Genomic DNA, 16,146 nt, shown 5'->3' with positions numbered 1-16,146 from the left:
GGCGTCCCCTCCAGGGTGTATTCCCGCCTTTCCACCCAATGATTCCAGGTTGGCTCTGGTAATGAATTAGTGAATAATATAATTCTGACTAACTGGGGACAAAACCCAGGTTTGTGAAGTAAACCCTCACACGATCCTCTGTTTTAACTGTCACCCCTCCTCTGTTACAGACGCCTCCCCTGTATGCACCTCTTCCATCAGCTGTGTGTGGATCAGTGGCTCCTCACCAACAAAAAGTGCCCCATCTGCAGAGTGGACATAGAGGCACAGCTGTCCTCTGAAAGTTGATGCTGTTTTTCTAGCGGATTTTATTTTGTTGTACTGTTTTATTTTAATTTTTTTGTTTTCATTTTATTTTTTTCAGTAACACATTCAACCAAAGATGGCATGAATAACCTGCGCAGATCCAGTACTGAAAAAATGAAACAAAAAATTGAGCATAGTGTGCCAGCTATCATATAGTACCAATACAGCTAGAAACAACATTATCATTACAGGTTTAAACTTTTATTGTATTTATAAAGCTTTTATGTAGCTTTTAATTGTTTTCACAAGTGTCATAGTATATAATATTTTTTTCCCTCTTTTTTTTTTTTCCTGCATGGATCCTTGCAATGCATTTTTTGCACAAATAAATGATACGGGCCTAACTGGCCCTAAAGGACTTGCAGGCAAGAATAGCTGCTCTAGTAAAGAAGCATTTTTGTATACCTAATGCCTTGCTTTACTGGAATAGAATGTCAACCTCCATTATAAAACATTGCAGGACTCATTTTATTGATCCGTATATTTTAGTTTTTCAACAGAGTGATCTGAAGATTTTTTTTTTTCTTTTTTTAACAAAGTGAATCAAGACATTCCTTAATTAGGAAACAAGATTATGCTTATTAGATTGGCTGCTGTATCAGTGTTCACCTTCCCACAGCGTTCCTTTTTCACTGAAGAAACTCCTTTCACCCTCCAGGAAGAGCACGTGTTTGTGTCCTGGCCGATTCCTTCACGCACCTCAATTTGACTTCACCTAATGTATTTTAAAAAAGGAGAAAAAAATGAATGTCACCTCACTATAGTGTTTGTTTTTAGTGTCATGGAAAGTGACGTTGGTTGAGGACACTGGGACTACTCTCTGTAATGTCACGTTCGGTTCCATGGGGATCTCAGGCACAAACACAGCCGGCAGATGCCTGGAGTATTGTTTTTCATCATGGGTTTCTCTCTTACTTTTTTGTCTTTGCTCTGTATTTGTCTCTCTGCACAAAGTGACTGTTGCAGGGTGATGACTCTGGTCAAATCTGGTCATGCACACTCACTCTTAGGAGTGAATTACTCTCCCTCCCTCTCTCTCTCTCTCTCTCTCTCTCCTCTAGCTCTGCAGCAAACTGTTTTGATTTTGGGGGATTTTTGTTTATTTGTTTGTTTGGTTCTTTTTTTGTTTGTTTTGTTTTTGTGTTTTTATTTTTATTTTTTATTTTTTTTGCTGCTGTGAAAGCCTAACACTAATATTATTCTCAACTAGCTAACTTGCATATACTTGCACATGAGAGACAAAAGACAGGAGTGCTTTGAGAATGAAAGTGTGCTGAGGCCATGTATTTCCTCTGTTTGCTGAATTTTGGAGAAAAAAAAAAACAAGGAGAAGAAACTGTAATAATTTTGAATGGAGTGTTGGAATGCAGTACTTAATGGCAGGTATCCATGCATTCATAGACTTAATGGTCCCAGGATGATACTCTGGGGGATTTACATTAGTTTTAAAATAATGATATTAATTAATAAAGTTAGGTAACTCTTGATCTTGTGTGCTTTGTGTGGCTTATTTGTTTTGTTTGGGGTCTTTTTATTGTACTTACAATTTTTATTATCACAGAACCAAACACAAGCCCACATCCCCTAAGATACCAGACAGACACACAAGTCTCAGTTGTTGCAGAAACATTTCACTCACAAGAAAAAATAAAACAAATACACTTATAGTCCATAAACCATTAAAGTTTCAGACTGGGGCTGGGATTCCAAGAGCTATATGTCCCTGTCCTCTCCCCATCCTTCTTGTCTGGGGACTGGGATGAGTGGGAGAATGCGGTACAGGAACCAAGCACAGTAAATCAAATCTAGGCATGGAATAGGTAGATCAGCCAAAACAATTAAAAAAAAAACTTGTTTCTACACTAACAGTCTCTTTGACTTGCTCCAGTGACCATACAGGTTCACTTTGCAGCTCTACACCTCTTTCACCCTGCTTTTTAATGATCAGGACCACCACCACAGAGCAGATATTATTCATGTGGTGGATGGTTTTCAGCACTACAGTGAAGGATGCTAATATTCTTCTGATCCTAGCTTGTATGAGTGGATCAGCCACAGCAGTGTTGCTGGAGTTAAGGGAGGGCCTCACAAAGTATGTAGAGCAGCAGATGAACTGTTTAATTGTAGAGCTACGAAGCGCACCCATGTTAACTGAAGCTGATAAAATGAACAAAAACTAGAAGTCATTTTAATGCTGTGTATGTTGTATGTCCAAAGGAATGTAGACCTTAATAATCGGTGAATTTAACACCCATTGTGGGCTTGTGTATCCACAGATAAAGCAATAGAAATAGAGCGGAGTCAAGTCAAGATAGTTTTTATTGTCAATTCTGCATATGTACAGGACATACAAAGGATTGAAATTCCATTACTCTCCTCTTCAAGATGCAGTAACATTTAACAAAAAATAGACTAAATTCAACTAAGCTAAGTGTATAAATATATGAAAGTGAACAAACAGAAGACAAGTGCAGGACATACGACACCAGCAGCTCACTGATAGACACACATGAGTCAATGGGACACTGACTGAAGACAATAGGATGGACAAATGGAGCAGCAGCACATGAGCTTAAGTTCACCATGCCTGCTCGTTGACAAGTGGAATGTCAATTCCCATGGAGTGATGGGATCCAGAACTTATAATCCATCAGTGGTGGGGTGTTCCACAAAACCAGACTTTGGAATTAGACAGATAAAGGAACCCTAGGTGGTATTTCTATGTTAAAATTATAGGTACCGACTGAATACTCCACTGAATTGTAATAGTGAGAATAGAGCCTCTGTTACTCCATGTTCTGTAACGTTTGCGTTTGGAAGACTGTAGAACCGGCCTCCCACTTAATTTCAGGACAGTGCTACCCTACACTCCTCCAAACGTTACATAGTGCAGTTTCTGCAGTGCTGGGCCTGGAGTAGCAACAACAGTGGCTCTATTACAGTTCAGTGGCGCATCACAATGTTTTGATGCTGTAATTGTAAGGTAAAAAAATACTTTGATATATCTGAACTGATGACTGTCAAATTAAACGTCTTTCAGTTCGTTTAAGTTAAGCATTACGTTCCAGTACGGGTGCTCAGTAATGTTGTTGAGCTAAAATACACAGTACGTTTTGTATTTCGGTTGAGAAAGTGGCCATGTTAGAGTCACTTATGCCCCGCCCCTCCCCGTGACGTCACTTGAGGGCTAAAGACATCGGCACCGTTGTGCGAGGAGGAGCAGCAGCTGCGGGTAAAATGGCGTCGGGAGCCATTACAGCGGAGTGTAAGCGGATCACGGACTTACGGGTCGTGGACCTGAAAACGGAGCTGAAGCGGAGAAACCTGGACGTTACCGGCGTCAAAAACGTGCTCATCGCCAGACTGAAGCAGGTGAACGTTTTAAGCCCCGCGGAGGCTGCGAGTTTGGAGAAAAAGCCCCGAGAAGCAGCGCCATGTCAGGAGAGCGCTGTAGCTTAGAATTGGCTTCTGCTAAATAACTGCGTTTTTAAATTTGCTGCGAGTCAGTATTGATGTCTATACAACAACTGCACATCTTAACAATGTGTCCAAGCTCAAACCAGCTTCGAAAATGTTATCCTAAGTGGGTTAAAAGCAGCTCTTAACCGTGAAGTATCTCATTATCTGTTAGCGGTCTATAACGGCTTTGTGGTGCTGAGGTATTATGTTTTTCACCGTCGTTTCACCTTTATATAAGCGAATGCAGCCAGTAAATATATATAATAAAACTTACTCTTTCTCTTGGTTTGTGGTAGTTTATGATAGGTTTGGCTGGTATCTCCATTCTCCTGTCGTGTGCAAAAGTTTGGGCCCCTGTGCTCAAATTACACCGCAGAGAAGGAACATGTCGTGCATGTTTTTAATGGACAACGTAATGTTATTTAAAAATGTTATAAGGACATTAAAGCGTTTATTGTGGCCTGTGCCAAAGTTATTTTATGGTCTAGTGTTACAAATGCACAAATACGTTTATTTCCTCCTGTATCTAGGACCAATTAAAGGAGCCATAGACAGTTTTAACCTAAATATTACCTGTTACTGTAATTCCCCTAGCTAGCCACTAGGATTGCACATCCTGAATCCCAGCCAATGCACTAGGGCATTAGTGAAGAAAGTCTCCCTCTGGCTGCCCCAACTTAAACTGTTTTATTTTCTTATGTTTGCTGTATATTTACCTAAGAAGATCAATAGGAACTGTGCAATCATTTTTGCTGGGAAAAAAAATTACATTTAAAGTTATGTACGTAATCACTCTGACACTGAACTTTAAGTGCCATGCAGATCTCAAATCTTCATTTTCAACACGGAAAAATGGCACCAGTACTTTAAAGGCTAAGCATCACTTAATGGACCTCCATGAATATTTCACATTATTGTAGTTACTGACAGATATAAGTATGAATTAAAATGAAAATAGCTGCTTAATTTGCTTTAAAACTGACAATTTTATTAAATTGACGGAAAAACCCGAGCTCACTACGGAAATTCTTGAACGCGACCGTGACGTCACTGGTGGACAACAGCTGAACAACGCCGCGGTAAAACACTGTTATGACTGACTGTTATGACAGTATCTAGCTAAATAACCAACATTATTCATGACAATAGCCTAGCAATAAGCTAAACTCAAATGTAGAGGTACCGTTATTCTTGTAAATGTGATCGAAGTCGAACTCGAATTCATCCGACACTATAAACCTCCGTAATGCAGCTACGTAGCCGAGTATAATCTGAGCACCGAGTTTAGCGAGTCAAGCTAACGTTAACTAACACCAACTAAAACAGGCGAAGTGAGTGTCCTTACCCTGTTTACCTCCATGTTACAGAGGCTCTTGAACATCAGTCTTTTAAACCTTGTTCCTTGAATTAGTAAGAAATAACATGTTTTCTGACTATCAATAAACATAAGTTAGGAACTCAAACTCCACTGTATTTATTTGTTTGACACTTTCATAGAGCTGGTGCTTAGCCTTTAAGATTTTAACTTCATTTTCACCAGCTAAAGCAAAATATAAAATCTAAAAGCTCAGTATTTATCTCTCTCCATAGTGCGTTCTGTCTCTCTCCTTCCCCCACCTCCCCCTCCTTCTCCCTCTCTATCTATATCTCTTTCCCTGAGCAAATTCACCCTGACCCTACATCATACTGTGTTCAGCCTGTAGAGCAGAGAACGCAGATTCCAGACTTTTTCCCATTTCTTTATAAGACAAAAAATGGCAGAGATATATTAAAAAATGCATCGCCAGTCCGCTTGAATTTTGTGCACTTTTACTCGCGTGTAAGCATGTTATTTTTAAACGAAACTTAAACTATGATTTCTTTGTTTCTACTTGGCCTGTCCACATGAAACAAACACTACCACGGAGCTCAAAATCTGCACTTTGGACAGAAATTTACTCCAGCGTTTTGTGTTGGCTTGAACCGGTCATGTGATTTGATCACGCCAGCATGATCGACCCCTCAAAACGGTTAAAGTAGGGTCTAATTCTGACTGCAGTTGAAATGATTTATGTAATTTCTCCAAACATTAGAACACTTTGATCCCCAGGAACGTTCCCCTTGTATTGTGACATGACATAAACCAAACTGTATATAATGCATAAAGATAAAGGGTTGACACACTAATAAAACGAGTAATTAAATGAGTAATGGTCTGATTAAAATGTATTACTTTTTAATGGATTTACACTTCGATTCTAGGCAATAGAAGAAGAAGGAGGTGATCCAGAAAACATTGAAATCCCTGTTTCTGTTGACACACCTACCCGAAAGAATGCAAAAGCCAAAGGTAATAATGTGGTTGTCGACCATCTACCAGAGACTTGTAGTGTGTTTTTTTTTTTAATTTTATTTCTGTAACACAGAGCACTTCGTCCTTAGCTTAGATATTGAATCAGATTAATGAGAGGGAGCCAGACAAAACAAAGCTATGTAAGACAGTGCTTCCTCAGGACGAAAGTGTGTTCATCAACTGACCTTAATGCCTCAAAGTCTCTTGAAAAGTCGTACTCGTCCAACTGCACTTGCAACATTTCTGCTCTTCCTGAAAAGGGCTAACCTTCCTACAGAAAGCATTCAGAGTGGAACTGGTGCTTTTTGGGACACCACTGCAGGGTGTTTCTTCCATAATTTCCACCTTGAATATTGTGTGATGAGTTGAATCTATTTTTAAATTAATCTGTGTAGTTCTAATGGAGCCATCTCAACATCGGTTGACTCATTTTGGAACGTTGTTCATTGTTTAGGAAAGAAAGTTGACTCGGACCTTGAATCTACAATGGAGGAGGAGTCTGTTTCCAAGGTGTGTATTTATTTATTTATTTAACTTTAAATTAAAATTCAAGACTAAAATAATGAGTACCCATTGTACCCTGGTGGTTAAAACACAACAAAACATAGTTCTGATGACAGGGAAATTGTCAGGTGCTTTAAAAATTGGTGTTTTTATTTGTGAACATATTCTTGAAGTACAATTTGGCAGTGTGCATGTTTTTTTTTTAACCTATATGGTTGTTTACAGAAACAACCAACCAACAAGTGAATAATGGAGATTTGTAGTTGGTTTGATGCTCAGTTTATTTATGTAAGGAATTTATCTGCAGGTTCATTCAAAACCTCTGAGCACTCATGTTTTAACGTGTCTGGCCCTCATGAGATGTCATATACGTTCCCGTAATTATGTATGTGATATATCAAATTGTTTTTTATTTAACGTCTGGTTTTTGTTTTTTCAGGAGACTGAAGAGGAGGAATCAGAGAAAGGTAGGTTTGGGCTCGTGTTAGGGTGGATTATTAATCTTTTTAGGCTCCTCTGAAGGTGGGACTCCCCTTCCTCATTTTGCTCCTTGCTTTAATTTTCCTCACTACGTGATGTAACCTCAGTTACTGATCCATTGGACAAGGACAGACCACAAATCGTCTGTTGTCAGAAACGTTCACTCTTCAGATCTAACACAACCTCTGCACCAACGGATACAACAAGTTCTCTTAACATCAACCGTATTCTGCGTGGGAGTTTTCCGAGAATGCTCTACCCTTCTGTTTCTCAATGGCACAGGATTTTCAAGGACACAAGGACTCCACATTTACTTCATGTCAGGACGGGCCACAACATCAGGCTTCTTCCTTCTCAGCTATGGACATTTCTCTTGATGGAAATGGGAAGAGGATAGAACGTAGCATCTTATATAACTGGACAGAAGACAACCTGTCTTAACTGCTGTTTTTGATTGCACTGTGTCAGTGTTATGTGGGTGGAATGAAAAGCAATTCTCACTGCTTTTGCCTGCAAACATGGTGAAGGATGGACATGGCTCGAACGCTGCCTATTATAGCAGTGCTGTGGACAGAGTGCAGTGGACTAGCTCTCTTCAGTGTATCAGAAAGGATGAAAACTTCCGTCCTCCCCTGCCCAGCAATAAAGAGAGAAGGACACGTGAAGAGTGTTAGGAAGAAGACACTGAACATGGCCTTGAAAGCTTCATGGCTTGGGGGAAGGACTTGTTGATGCATTTAAAAATGTTTTCTTTAAGAAGTACAAACCAGCTTTGGACATTGGAAGAGGAAATGACGGGTCATTTCAAAGACCAAGGAAGAAGGCCACTGAAGACAGCATTTTTCATGATAAGAATTGGTTCTGGCTAAGAGGACTGAAGATTGAACCCGTCCCATTTTTAAGGAATGTATGTTTTGTGTTATACCTGTGGTTTCCTCACCCACGATGACCACTAACACTAAACTTGCTCTTCTATTCTACTTTCTAGGTGACCTAGCGCAGAGATGTGAATGTTAAACGTTGTGTTTTTTTGCCATGTTTTATCCTTGTTAAATCCCTCAGATGTAACTGATACTGATGATGGTACTCGTGAAAATTCTAAATCCCTCTCCGGTGGGGACGGCCTTGCCGAACCCGAGGCACAGCCGGACCTGGAGGCGGAGCCTGAGGTTGAGGCAGAGACGGAGCCTGAGATTGAGGCAGAGGTGGAGCCTGAGCTTGAAGCTGAAGCAGAGGCAGAAGCTGAACCTGAAGCCTCAGCGACGGAGGCCTTGGAGAGCGATCCTGCTCCCGAACCGTCCAAAGAGGATGAAGATGATGACATTTCCGTCACCATCCAGGCCGAAGATGCCATCACGCTGGATGTGGATGGCGACGACCTCCTGGAAACAGGTAAACATGTGAAACTTCCAGATTCGGAGGCAGACAAGGGCTGCGAGGAGCCAGAAGCCTCTGCCGAGACGAGGCAGGAGGCAGACTCCATGGCAGAAGTGAAGGACGGCCAGAAAGATGGTAAGAGAGATGATGGGCCGAAGTGTGATGCCACCAAGAAGGACGGCAGGGAGGCCTCGAAGAAAGCAGAAACTGGAGACAAAGAAAAGGATTCTGGGAAGAAAGGCCCCTCTTCTGCTGGGGTGACAGGTCAAGCAAAGAGGTTTGTCTTTCTATGTCAGTTCTTTAAGATACTTCTACCAAGTTCCAGATCTCTATGAACTCAGCATTGTGGGTAGCAGCAAGATTTTTTTTCCATAACAAGTTCAATTGTACCTAATACCTGCTATTGGTTTCCTTTCATTTGTTTGGCCGTATTTTTTTTTTTGAAGTTGGGTAATTGGTGCCATTAAACAAGGAGATGAGAATGCGACCGTTACACATTTCCAGCACTTTTATTGCCTTTTCCAATCCCTACTTATGGGTTAAAAAGAGCAATAGTTCCAGTGATGACAGAGGGGTTTATCAGTCCAGTGAAGTGATTTGCTGTGAAGTTGAACACACTTCTGAAGATTTCATTGACCAAGCGAATAAATTGGCAGAAAACCTGACCCACCTTGATCCTGTGGAAAAGCAATGAAAGAAGCCTTATTGGAGTTTACCCAAGTGCAAGCCTTACCTATGAGGATTTTTTCTTTTTCTTTTTGTGTAATGCAACAAACCAGCGTTTTGAGCGGCTTTTGTTTGTCTGTGTTCCTCACTGTCCACAGGTGACTGTGTGTTTTTGTATGACTTGCTCATTTCTCTTTTGTTTTTTATTTTCATTACACTTGCATTATAGCTCTTCAAAAGACAGAGATGGGAAGACCGCGAAAGACGATAAGGGTAAGTGTTACATTTAACAAAGTATCAGAAGGGCTGAAAATACTATGACATGAAAATAAACGAGTGAGCAAACCAGTTCACGTCCATGTAGGTGCACAAAGAAACCCTCTTACAAAAAATAAAAATGACATTATAGAAATGGAAAAATAATCTTCTGGTAGTCAGTAGTATTTACGTGAAGTATAATGGGTAAATAGGGCGGCACGGTGGCGCGGCAGGTAAGTGTCGCAGTCTCACAGCTCCAGGGACCTGGAGGTTGTGGGTTCGATTCCCGCTCCAGATGACTGTCTGTGAGGAGTGTGGTGTGTTCTCCCTGTGTCTGCGTGGGTTTCCTCCCACAGTTCAAAAACACACGTCGGTAGGTTGATTGGCGACTCAAAATTGTCCGTAGGTGTGAGTGAATGTGTGTTGCCCTGTGAAGGACTGGCGCCCCCTCCAGGGTGTATTCCCGCCTTGCTCCCAATGAGCAAGCTTCCAGGTACCCTGAACTGGATAAGCGGTTACAGATAATGAATGAATGAATAATGGGTAAATCCGCTCATTTGTTGACCTTCAGCTTGTGGTTCCCTGTTTAGGAAGCCTCAGCAGTGGCAGCACAAGCTCTACTCGCAACCTGTGGGTGAGTGGTCTGTCCTCCAACACAAAAGCAGCTGACCTGAAGAACCTTTTTGGCAAATATGGGAAGGTAAGGTATACTTTAGTTTGACTTACTGAAGCAATAAAGCAAATGTTATTATGAGTGACATTTTTTCTTATTATGAACTTCTTGTCTTTTTTAAGGTTTTTAGTGCCAAAGTGGTGACAAATGCCCGCAGCCCAGGAGCTAAATGCTATGGATTAGTAACAATGTCCTCAAGTGCAGAGGTGGCCAGATGCATCTCCCACTTGGACCGCACAGAGCTTCACGGCCAGCAGATATCTGTGGACAGGGTAAAAGCAGAATGGATTGTAAACACTTAGTTACACCAAACTTATCAATTTTATTATTATCTTTTAAAACTGAAATGGATTTACATTAGCTTTGAGCTAAATGTAAAAGAACTACTTAGTTTTTGATAATATACATTAATACATACTGTATATCACTGTATTCACAGAAAATTACTCATGTCTGAATTATTGCTAGCACTCAAGTCTAGGCACCTGTTCTCTTGTTTATCTATTTATCATTGCACTAAAGTAGTCTGACATTGTTATGCTGACTCATCCCTTGCTGGTGGATTTCAGGTTAAGAGTGACCCTTTCAAGAAAGACTTTTCTAAGAAGGAGGGAGAGGACAAACCAGCTTCCAGTAAAGCGTCGGCGGAGAAGCGTACCCCTACTGGGACAAAGACCATGAACAAGTAAGGGCTACGATCTCCTATTGAAGGTTCAATTGCTTCTACGTTAATGGGGACATTTCTCAGGTTTTCTGTTTTTCACAAAACTTTACAGGACTCCGGCCTCCTCTAAAAAAGAGGAGAAAAAAACATCAGAGAAGGAAAGCAAGGAGTCTTCCAAGAAACAGGAACTCAAAGGTCCCAAGTCTGAAGGCCAGCCTTCCACCCCCGGACTAGCTCCAAAGAAGGACGAGAAAAAGCATGGCCGTACGTTTCGAATCATTTTCTCGTTTACTTACGGTCTATTCAAGGGTGTGGGTAAACTGAGTTCATCGCTTATTTCTTTCCTGCAGGAAAGAGTCCTGGAAAGATGGCAATTGCTGACCAAATTAAAGGAGACCAAGGCTTTAAACCTCGACCCCCATTCAGAAGAGGAGGGAGATTTGACAAGGTACTGAGGGGGTGCAGCCTGGTTTTTATTCAATGATAATTTAGAGATTAACATTCATGTGTGTTTATTATATTTTTGAGATTTCGTTGTTGATTATGGCTCAGAATTGTCTGCTTAATGTGACACTTCTCTGTCATTCTGCAGCCTGGACCCCACAATATGATGAACAAACGGCCCCGGTGGATTGGTCCTCCTGATGAGGTTCCTTAACTTTTATATTTTTTCAGCCTTCAGCCAGGCAACATTTGACTTCATTTGCAGTTTGTCATTTAAGCCTTTTCTGGCTGTTGTTCACACAGATGGACATGATGAAGAAAGGAAGACCATTCTTTAATAAAGGTGGCAGCAAGGACATCCTTCCCTTCGAGAAAATGAAGGAGCAAAGGACGCGTGAACGCATGGAACGAGTTCGCAGGGCGATGGAACTGCGGAAGTGCGTCTTACTTAAATCTCTGATAGGCTTTTTCTGTCTTGTGATTATTTGTTAATACTCTCCCCTCTGAGAGCTTGACCAAGCTGCTGACCAACTCTGTAATTGGTTTGGGTCCTATCCAGACGGCGTGAGATTGCGGAACGCGAGCGGCGAGAGCGTGAGAGGATCCGTATGATACGTGAGCGCGAGGAGAGGGAGAATCTGATGCGTGAGCGTCAGAGGCTGGAGATGGAGAGGCAGAAACTAGAGCGCGAGCGGATGGAGAGAGAGAGGCTGGAGAGGGAGAGGATCCGCATAGAGCAGGTCAGCCATTTCCTGCCTTGCTAAGTTCCTCCATCCCACTCGTAACAAACCTAAACATGCTGAATTCAGATTCCCCCTTTCCTTCCCCCCAGGAGCGGCGAAAGGAGGCAGAGAGGATGGCTCGGGAGAGGGAGGAACTGAGGAGACAGCAGGAGCAGCTACGTTACGAACAAGAGAAACGCAATAATCTGAAGAGGGGTCGTGATATGGACCACAGGTATGTCTGGGTTTGGGAAATTAGCTTTTATTAATTAGTACAGGAATATATATATTTATTTTGATTGGCCCATTATTTGGTTGTCAGCAGAATGCTATACTTAAGTATGTACAACTGTCTTCATTGTTTGATACAAGCCTTTGTCTAGTGGGGTGATTTCAGTTTGCAAAATGCGTCTGAATTCCCGATGTGAGTCATGAAGACGTCAGTGATAATTCTGTGTATGAAGCCATTGTTGTATTGAATGGAATTAAAGGACTAAGGAACACTGACTCTACTGCATCTTGCAGGAGAGATGACCCTTATTGGAATGGCAGTAAGAAGATGCCTCCAGACTCTGAGGGCAGAATCAGTCAGGCCTCAGACTACAATAGCCGCCAACAGGGTCGCTTCAATGACTTCGGCTCTAGAGACAGAGCACGATTTCCTGCCTCTGCCCCTGTACAGCCCAACAACTTTGACAGGTGAGGTCATGGACAAAGTTCTGTGTCATGGTTTATCTAGAGCAGATGTCTGATAAACCTTACTCAGAGATTTGAAGTTAGGTTAACGCCAAAACTATAAAAGACAGTGGTATTTGTAAAAACACAAAGCTCTTTTTGAAAGTAATTTTGACTGTGGTTGTGGTTCTCAGAAGGAACAGATTTGAGGGAGAGCCAGAGGCTAAAAAGAGCCGGCCTGACCCTCGCCGCGAGGGCTCTGGATTTGAGCGCTACCCCAAAAGCTTTGACACAGTTCGCCGTCCTGAGCCGCCCCCACCTGCACGCACTGAGCTCCGCGACACTGACCGGCGAGAGATACGGGACAGAGACGAACGGCGGCCTGTAGCCATGCCTGACCGACCAACGGGGGGCAGAGCTCCACCACCAGCTATGTCCCACTCCCGCTCAGGCAGAGACACCGGCCACACGGGCTGGAAGAGTGACAGCGGCATGAACACAAAACCCGGAGATGTCCGGTAAGAACGGAACTGCTATTGCTCTCATTAACTTAGTTTGGTGTGTTCTCCCTGTGTCTGTGCGGGTTACCTTTTGGTAGGTCGATTGGCAACTCAAACGTATCCGTAGGTGTGAGTGTGTGTGTTGCCCTGTGAAGGACTGGCGCCCCCTCCAGACTGTGTTCCTGCCTTGCACCCAGTGATTCCGGGTACTCTCCGGACCCACCGCGACCCTGAACTGGATAAGCGCTTACAGACGAATGAATGAATGTACATGCTCCATTTCCATTGACTTGGTCTTAGACTAGTGCTGGGCAATAAAACGATATCGTTGGCGATAATATATTTCATGATTAATTTTCGCTCAATAACGATGCTAAGCTTTGGGTTATAGAGCTCAAACCATGTTTAATCTCGGTTAGCACAGCCAGCTGCACGCTATCTGGCGCGTATACTCCTGCTATTACGGTAAATGAACAGGCGACCGCAAAGTAAACAAGACTATAATAGGTTTAATTCGAGTGCTTGTGTGTGTGTGTGTGTGTGTGTGTGTGTGTATTAAATACACATATACATTTATATTAAATATGGTATAGTCTCCTGTTTGCTGTATGTTTTTGGGTGTATTTGGGATGGCGACCCCCTGTCAGAACACAAACACAAACTTTCCCTCGCTCGCAGGGAGAATCCGGTGGGTTTTTCTTCACTCAGTGTATGTTCCTCCCGGTTTGCGAGAGCACTGTTCGTTGCCTGACGTGGTTTTCCTCTGCCCGCAAATGTTTAATTGGCTCCGATGCAATATATCAGGCTGGTTCTCTTAAATTAAAAACTCCCAAGGGTGGAATTTTCCCACCTGCGTATGCTCCAGACCCACCGCATCCAAGGCAGTGAATGAATGAACGTGTGAAACTGAAAACGTTCTGGCTTTCCCACTGTTACAAGCACTGTTCTAATCCTTCTAATGGGTTAAGTGCAATATGATTATAGTTCAGCACTTAGGATTGTTCACTTATTTATTATTTTAAACGCTTCTTTAAACGCTTGAGGTGGTAATGCCCTAAGAATGTTTTTCACAACACAAGACAGAGATCATTACTTTTAATGAAAATGTTATTGTTCCAGTCAAATCTGTCCCTGTGGAGTAATGTGAATACTGTGTGCACACACGTGTTGTATAGTAATGAACATTTGGTGTATTCAGTCTATAATATTGCGATAAATATCGAAATTGATCAATGTAGAAAACCTTATCGTGTGAGAGATTTTGACCGTATCGCCCAGCTCTATCTTGGATGGATCAGGACTGTTTTTATTGTTGTAATAGACATTTTATTGAACATTTTTCTGATTTATAAAGTGTAACATATAAATTCTCTACCCGATAATTACACAAAAATGTATGGCAAGTTGCACCATACACTTTGCATGAACTGGATTTGTGATGTGGATTTCCTCTGCTAGGGGAGCAGTACGGATGCGTCCAGAGCGCTCTGATAGAGAGGGTCATGGTCCCCCCATGCGAGGAGCGCCCTCAGCCAACCGTGGGAGAGCCAGCTTCAGCAGCAGAGATGGAGGAAGACCTGCGGTGATCGGAGATCAGGTGACCACTTCTATACATTTTGTTTAGGGGTGAGAGAAAGTACCTTTAGATGAAGAACGTTGTTGTCTCTGAGGACAGCGCAATTTGGAAAAGCATGATTCCCTCTTTGAGTTGCTTAGCTCTAACAACCAATATCAGCTGTTTCTAAGTGATGTTTTACGCTGGTTCTGTTGTTGCACACCAGCATTTTGGCAGCGGGCGGCAAGTGGTGGTGGAGAGACATGGACGGGATCAAGGTCCGAGGAAGGACTGGCATGGGAGCGGAAGCTCACAGAGCGGAGGGTTCCCTGATAACCGTCGTATGGGAGAGAGCCGGCCTGGAATGATGGCTCCACACTCCAGGTGTGTACAGATAGCTTGCTGAAGAGATCCTAAATCATATGTAATTAAACCTTGCTAACCCTTTTTAAAGATCCCGAGTTATAGATCTGTCTTCATGGCCTGTGTATTTTACTCCATGTATGCGATGTTAATCCTAACACTTCTGTCTGTTGCTTGTGTCTGCAGCCATTCCTCTGGTGGGATGAACAGAATCGTCCAGATCACCAACGTCCCCATGGCGGGCGGCAGCGGGTTCAAACCCTTCAAGGGGCGGTTCTAGCGTCGTCCTCCCCAGTGTTTTGCAGAAACTTTAAAAAGCCCTTTTATAACTTAACTCTTTCCTTTTTTAAGTTTGGAATATTTGATGTTTTTAAACGGCTGGACTGTGGCCGACAGCTTATTGTAAAAGATCTTTTTGGTTTTTTTGTATAGATCCTTAAGCTAAACGTAGGATTTTTTTTGTTCCTAAATTGTTCTCCTGTGACCTGTAAAATGATGCCAGCTCTTGTTAGCCTAGCACACTCTGGACTGGCAGACTGTACAGTTTTTGCGTTCCTTTTATAAACTGGCTTTTGTGTCCAACATCCGTGTCCCAGAACGGAAAAGGTGTCTTCTGATTGTAGGATTGTGCTTCTCATTTCTGCTGTAACATCCTCCCTTTTGAAACCCCTGAAGGGCTTGTTCACGAGGAGGCGTGGTAGCAGGGGAAGGTGTGTTTGGGCAAAACATGCTCTAGAAACGTGTGTGTAGCAGTAGCCATGCAGTGTGTTCTTCCTATACCTTGATGCTTTGTTGGATGAGTTGACATTAAATGATGCAGGCTGTTTTCTTGTATTTGTGATTACAGAGCTGTTTACCTGCTGTTGATCTTGGAGCATAGGCACAGATGTGACTAAAAAAAAAAAACACACAACAACACCGCAGACTTCACTGACCAGGTTTTCTTTTAATCAGACGTTATGTCCCTCGTCTAAGGCTTTTTGTTACATGTCCATCTACTTTTGTCACACTGTGTTGGGCTACATACATATTTGGTCATATGTACATAAACAATTGAACCATTGCAATGTGAAGGAATAATGACCTTTTTGATAATCCCATCTTTTTTTATAGCTTTTTTTGTCTTAAGTATTTTTGTGTAAAGAGACATACAAAGGAAGTACAAATA

The 16,146-nt window shown here is 42.3% G+C and overlaps 2 protein-coding genes across 7 annotated transcripts in view; both read left to right on the top strand.

Annotated features, from left to right (window-relative positions):
• The window catches only part of LOC136679154 (E3 ubiquitin-protein ligase Arkadia-like), a 49,355-nt gene extending 47,574 nt beyond the window's left edge, over positions 1-1,781 (top strand). For all 6 annotated transcript variants that reach the window (XM_066657497.1, XM_066657494.1, XM_066657499.1 and 3 more), the window contains one exon: positions 171-1,781. In XM_066657497.1, the coding sequence (XP_066513594.1) occupies positions 171-288 (118 nt within the window). In that variant the 3' untranslated portion in view covers positions 289-1,781. The remainder of the gene's footprint in view (positions 1-170) is intronic.
• A 1,727-nt stretch (positions 1,782-3,508) lies between these two features.
• Positions 3,509-16,139, top strand: LOC136679753 (SAFB-like transcription modulator). The gene is made up of 20 exons (XM_066658423.1): positions 3,509-3,678; positions 6,007-6,094; positions 6,552-6,607; positions 7,041-7,068; positions 8,144-8,735; positions 9,354-9,397; positions 9,973-10,082; positions 10,178-10,327; positions 10,625-10,740; positions 10,832-10,983; positions 11,070-11,167; positions 11,312-11,368; positions 11,467-11,600; positions 11,723-11,903; positions 11,996-12,120; positions 12,411-12,584; positions 12,755-13,078; positions 14,519-14,657; positions 14,842-14,999; positions 15,165-16,139. The coding sequence occupies exons 1-20, from the start codon at positions 3,544-3,546 to the stop codon at positions 15,256-15,258; spliced, it is 2,955 nt and encodes a 984-aa protein (XP_066514520.1). The 5' UTR covers positions 3,509-3,543; the 3' UTR covers positions 15,259-16,139.
• Positions 16,140-16,146: the final 7 nt, after the last annotated feature.

This window comes from Hoplias malabaricus, chromosome Y (assembly GCF_029633855.1).
Source record: "Hoplias malabaricus isolate fHopMal1 chromosome Y, fHopMal1.hap1, whole genome shotgun sequence".
Taxonomy (NCBI): domain Eukaryota; kingdom Metazoa; phylum Chordata; class Actinopteri; order Characiformes; family Erythrinidae; genus Hoplias; species Hoplias malabaricus.
Note: the sequence above shows the minus strand (reverse complement) of the source record. Positions and strands in the feature narration are given on the sequence as shown.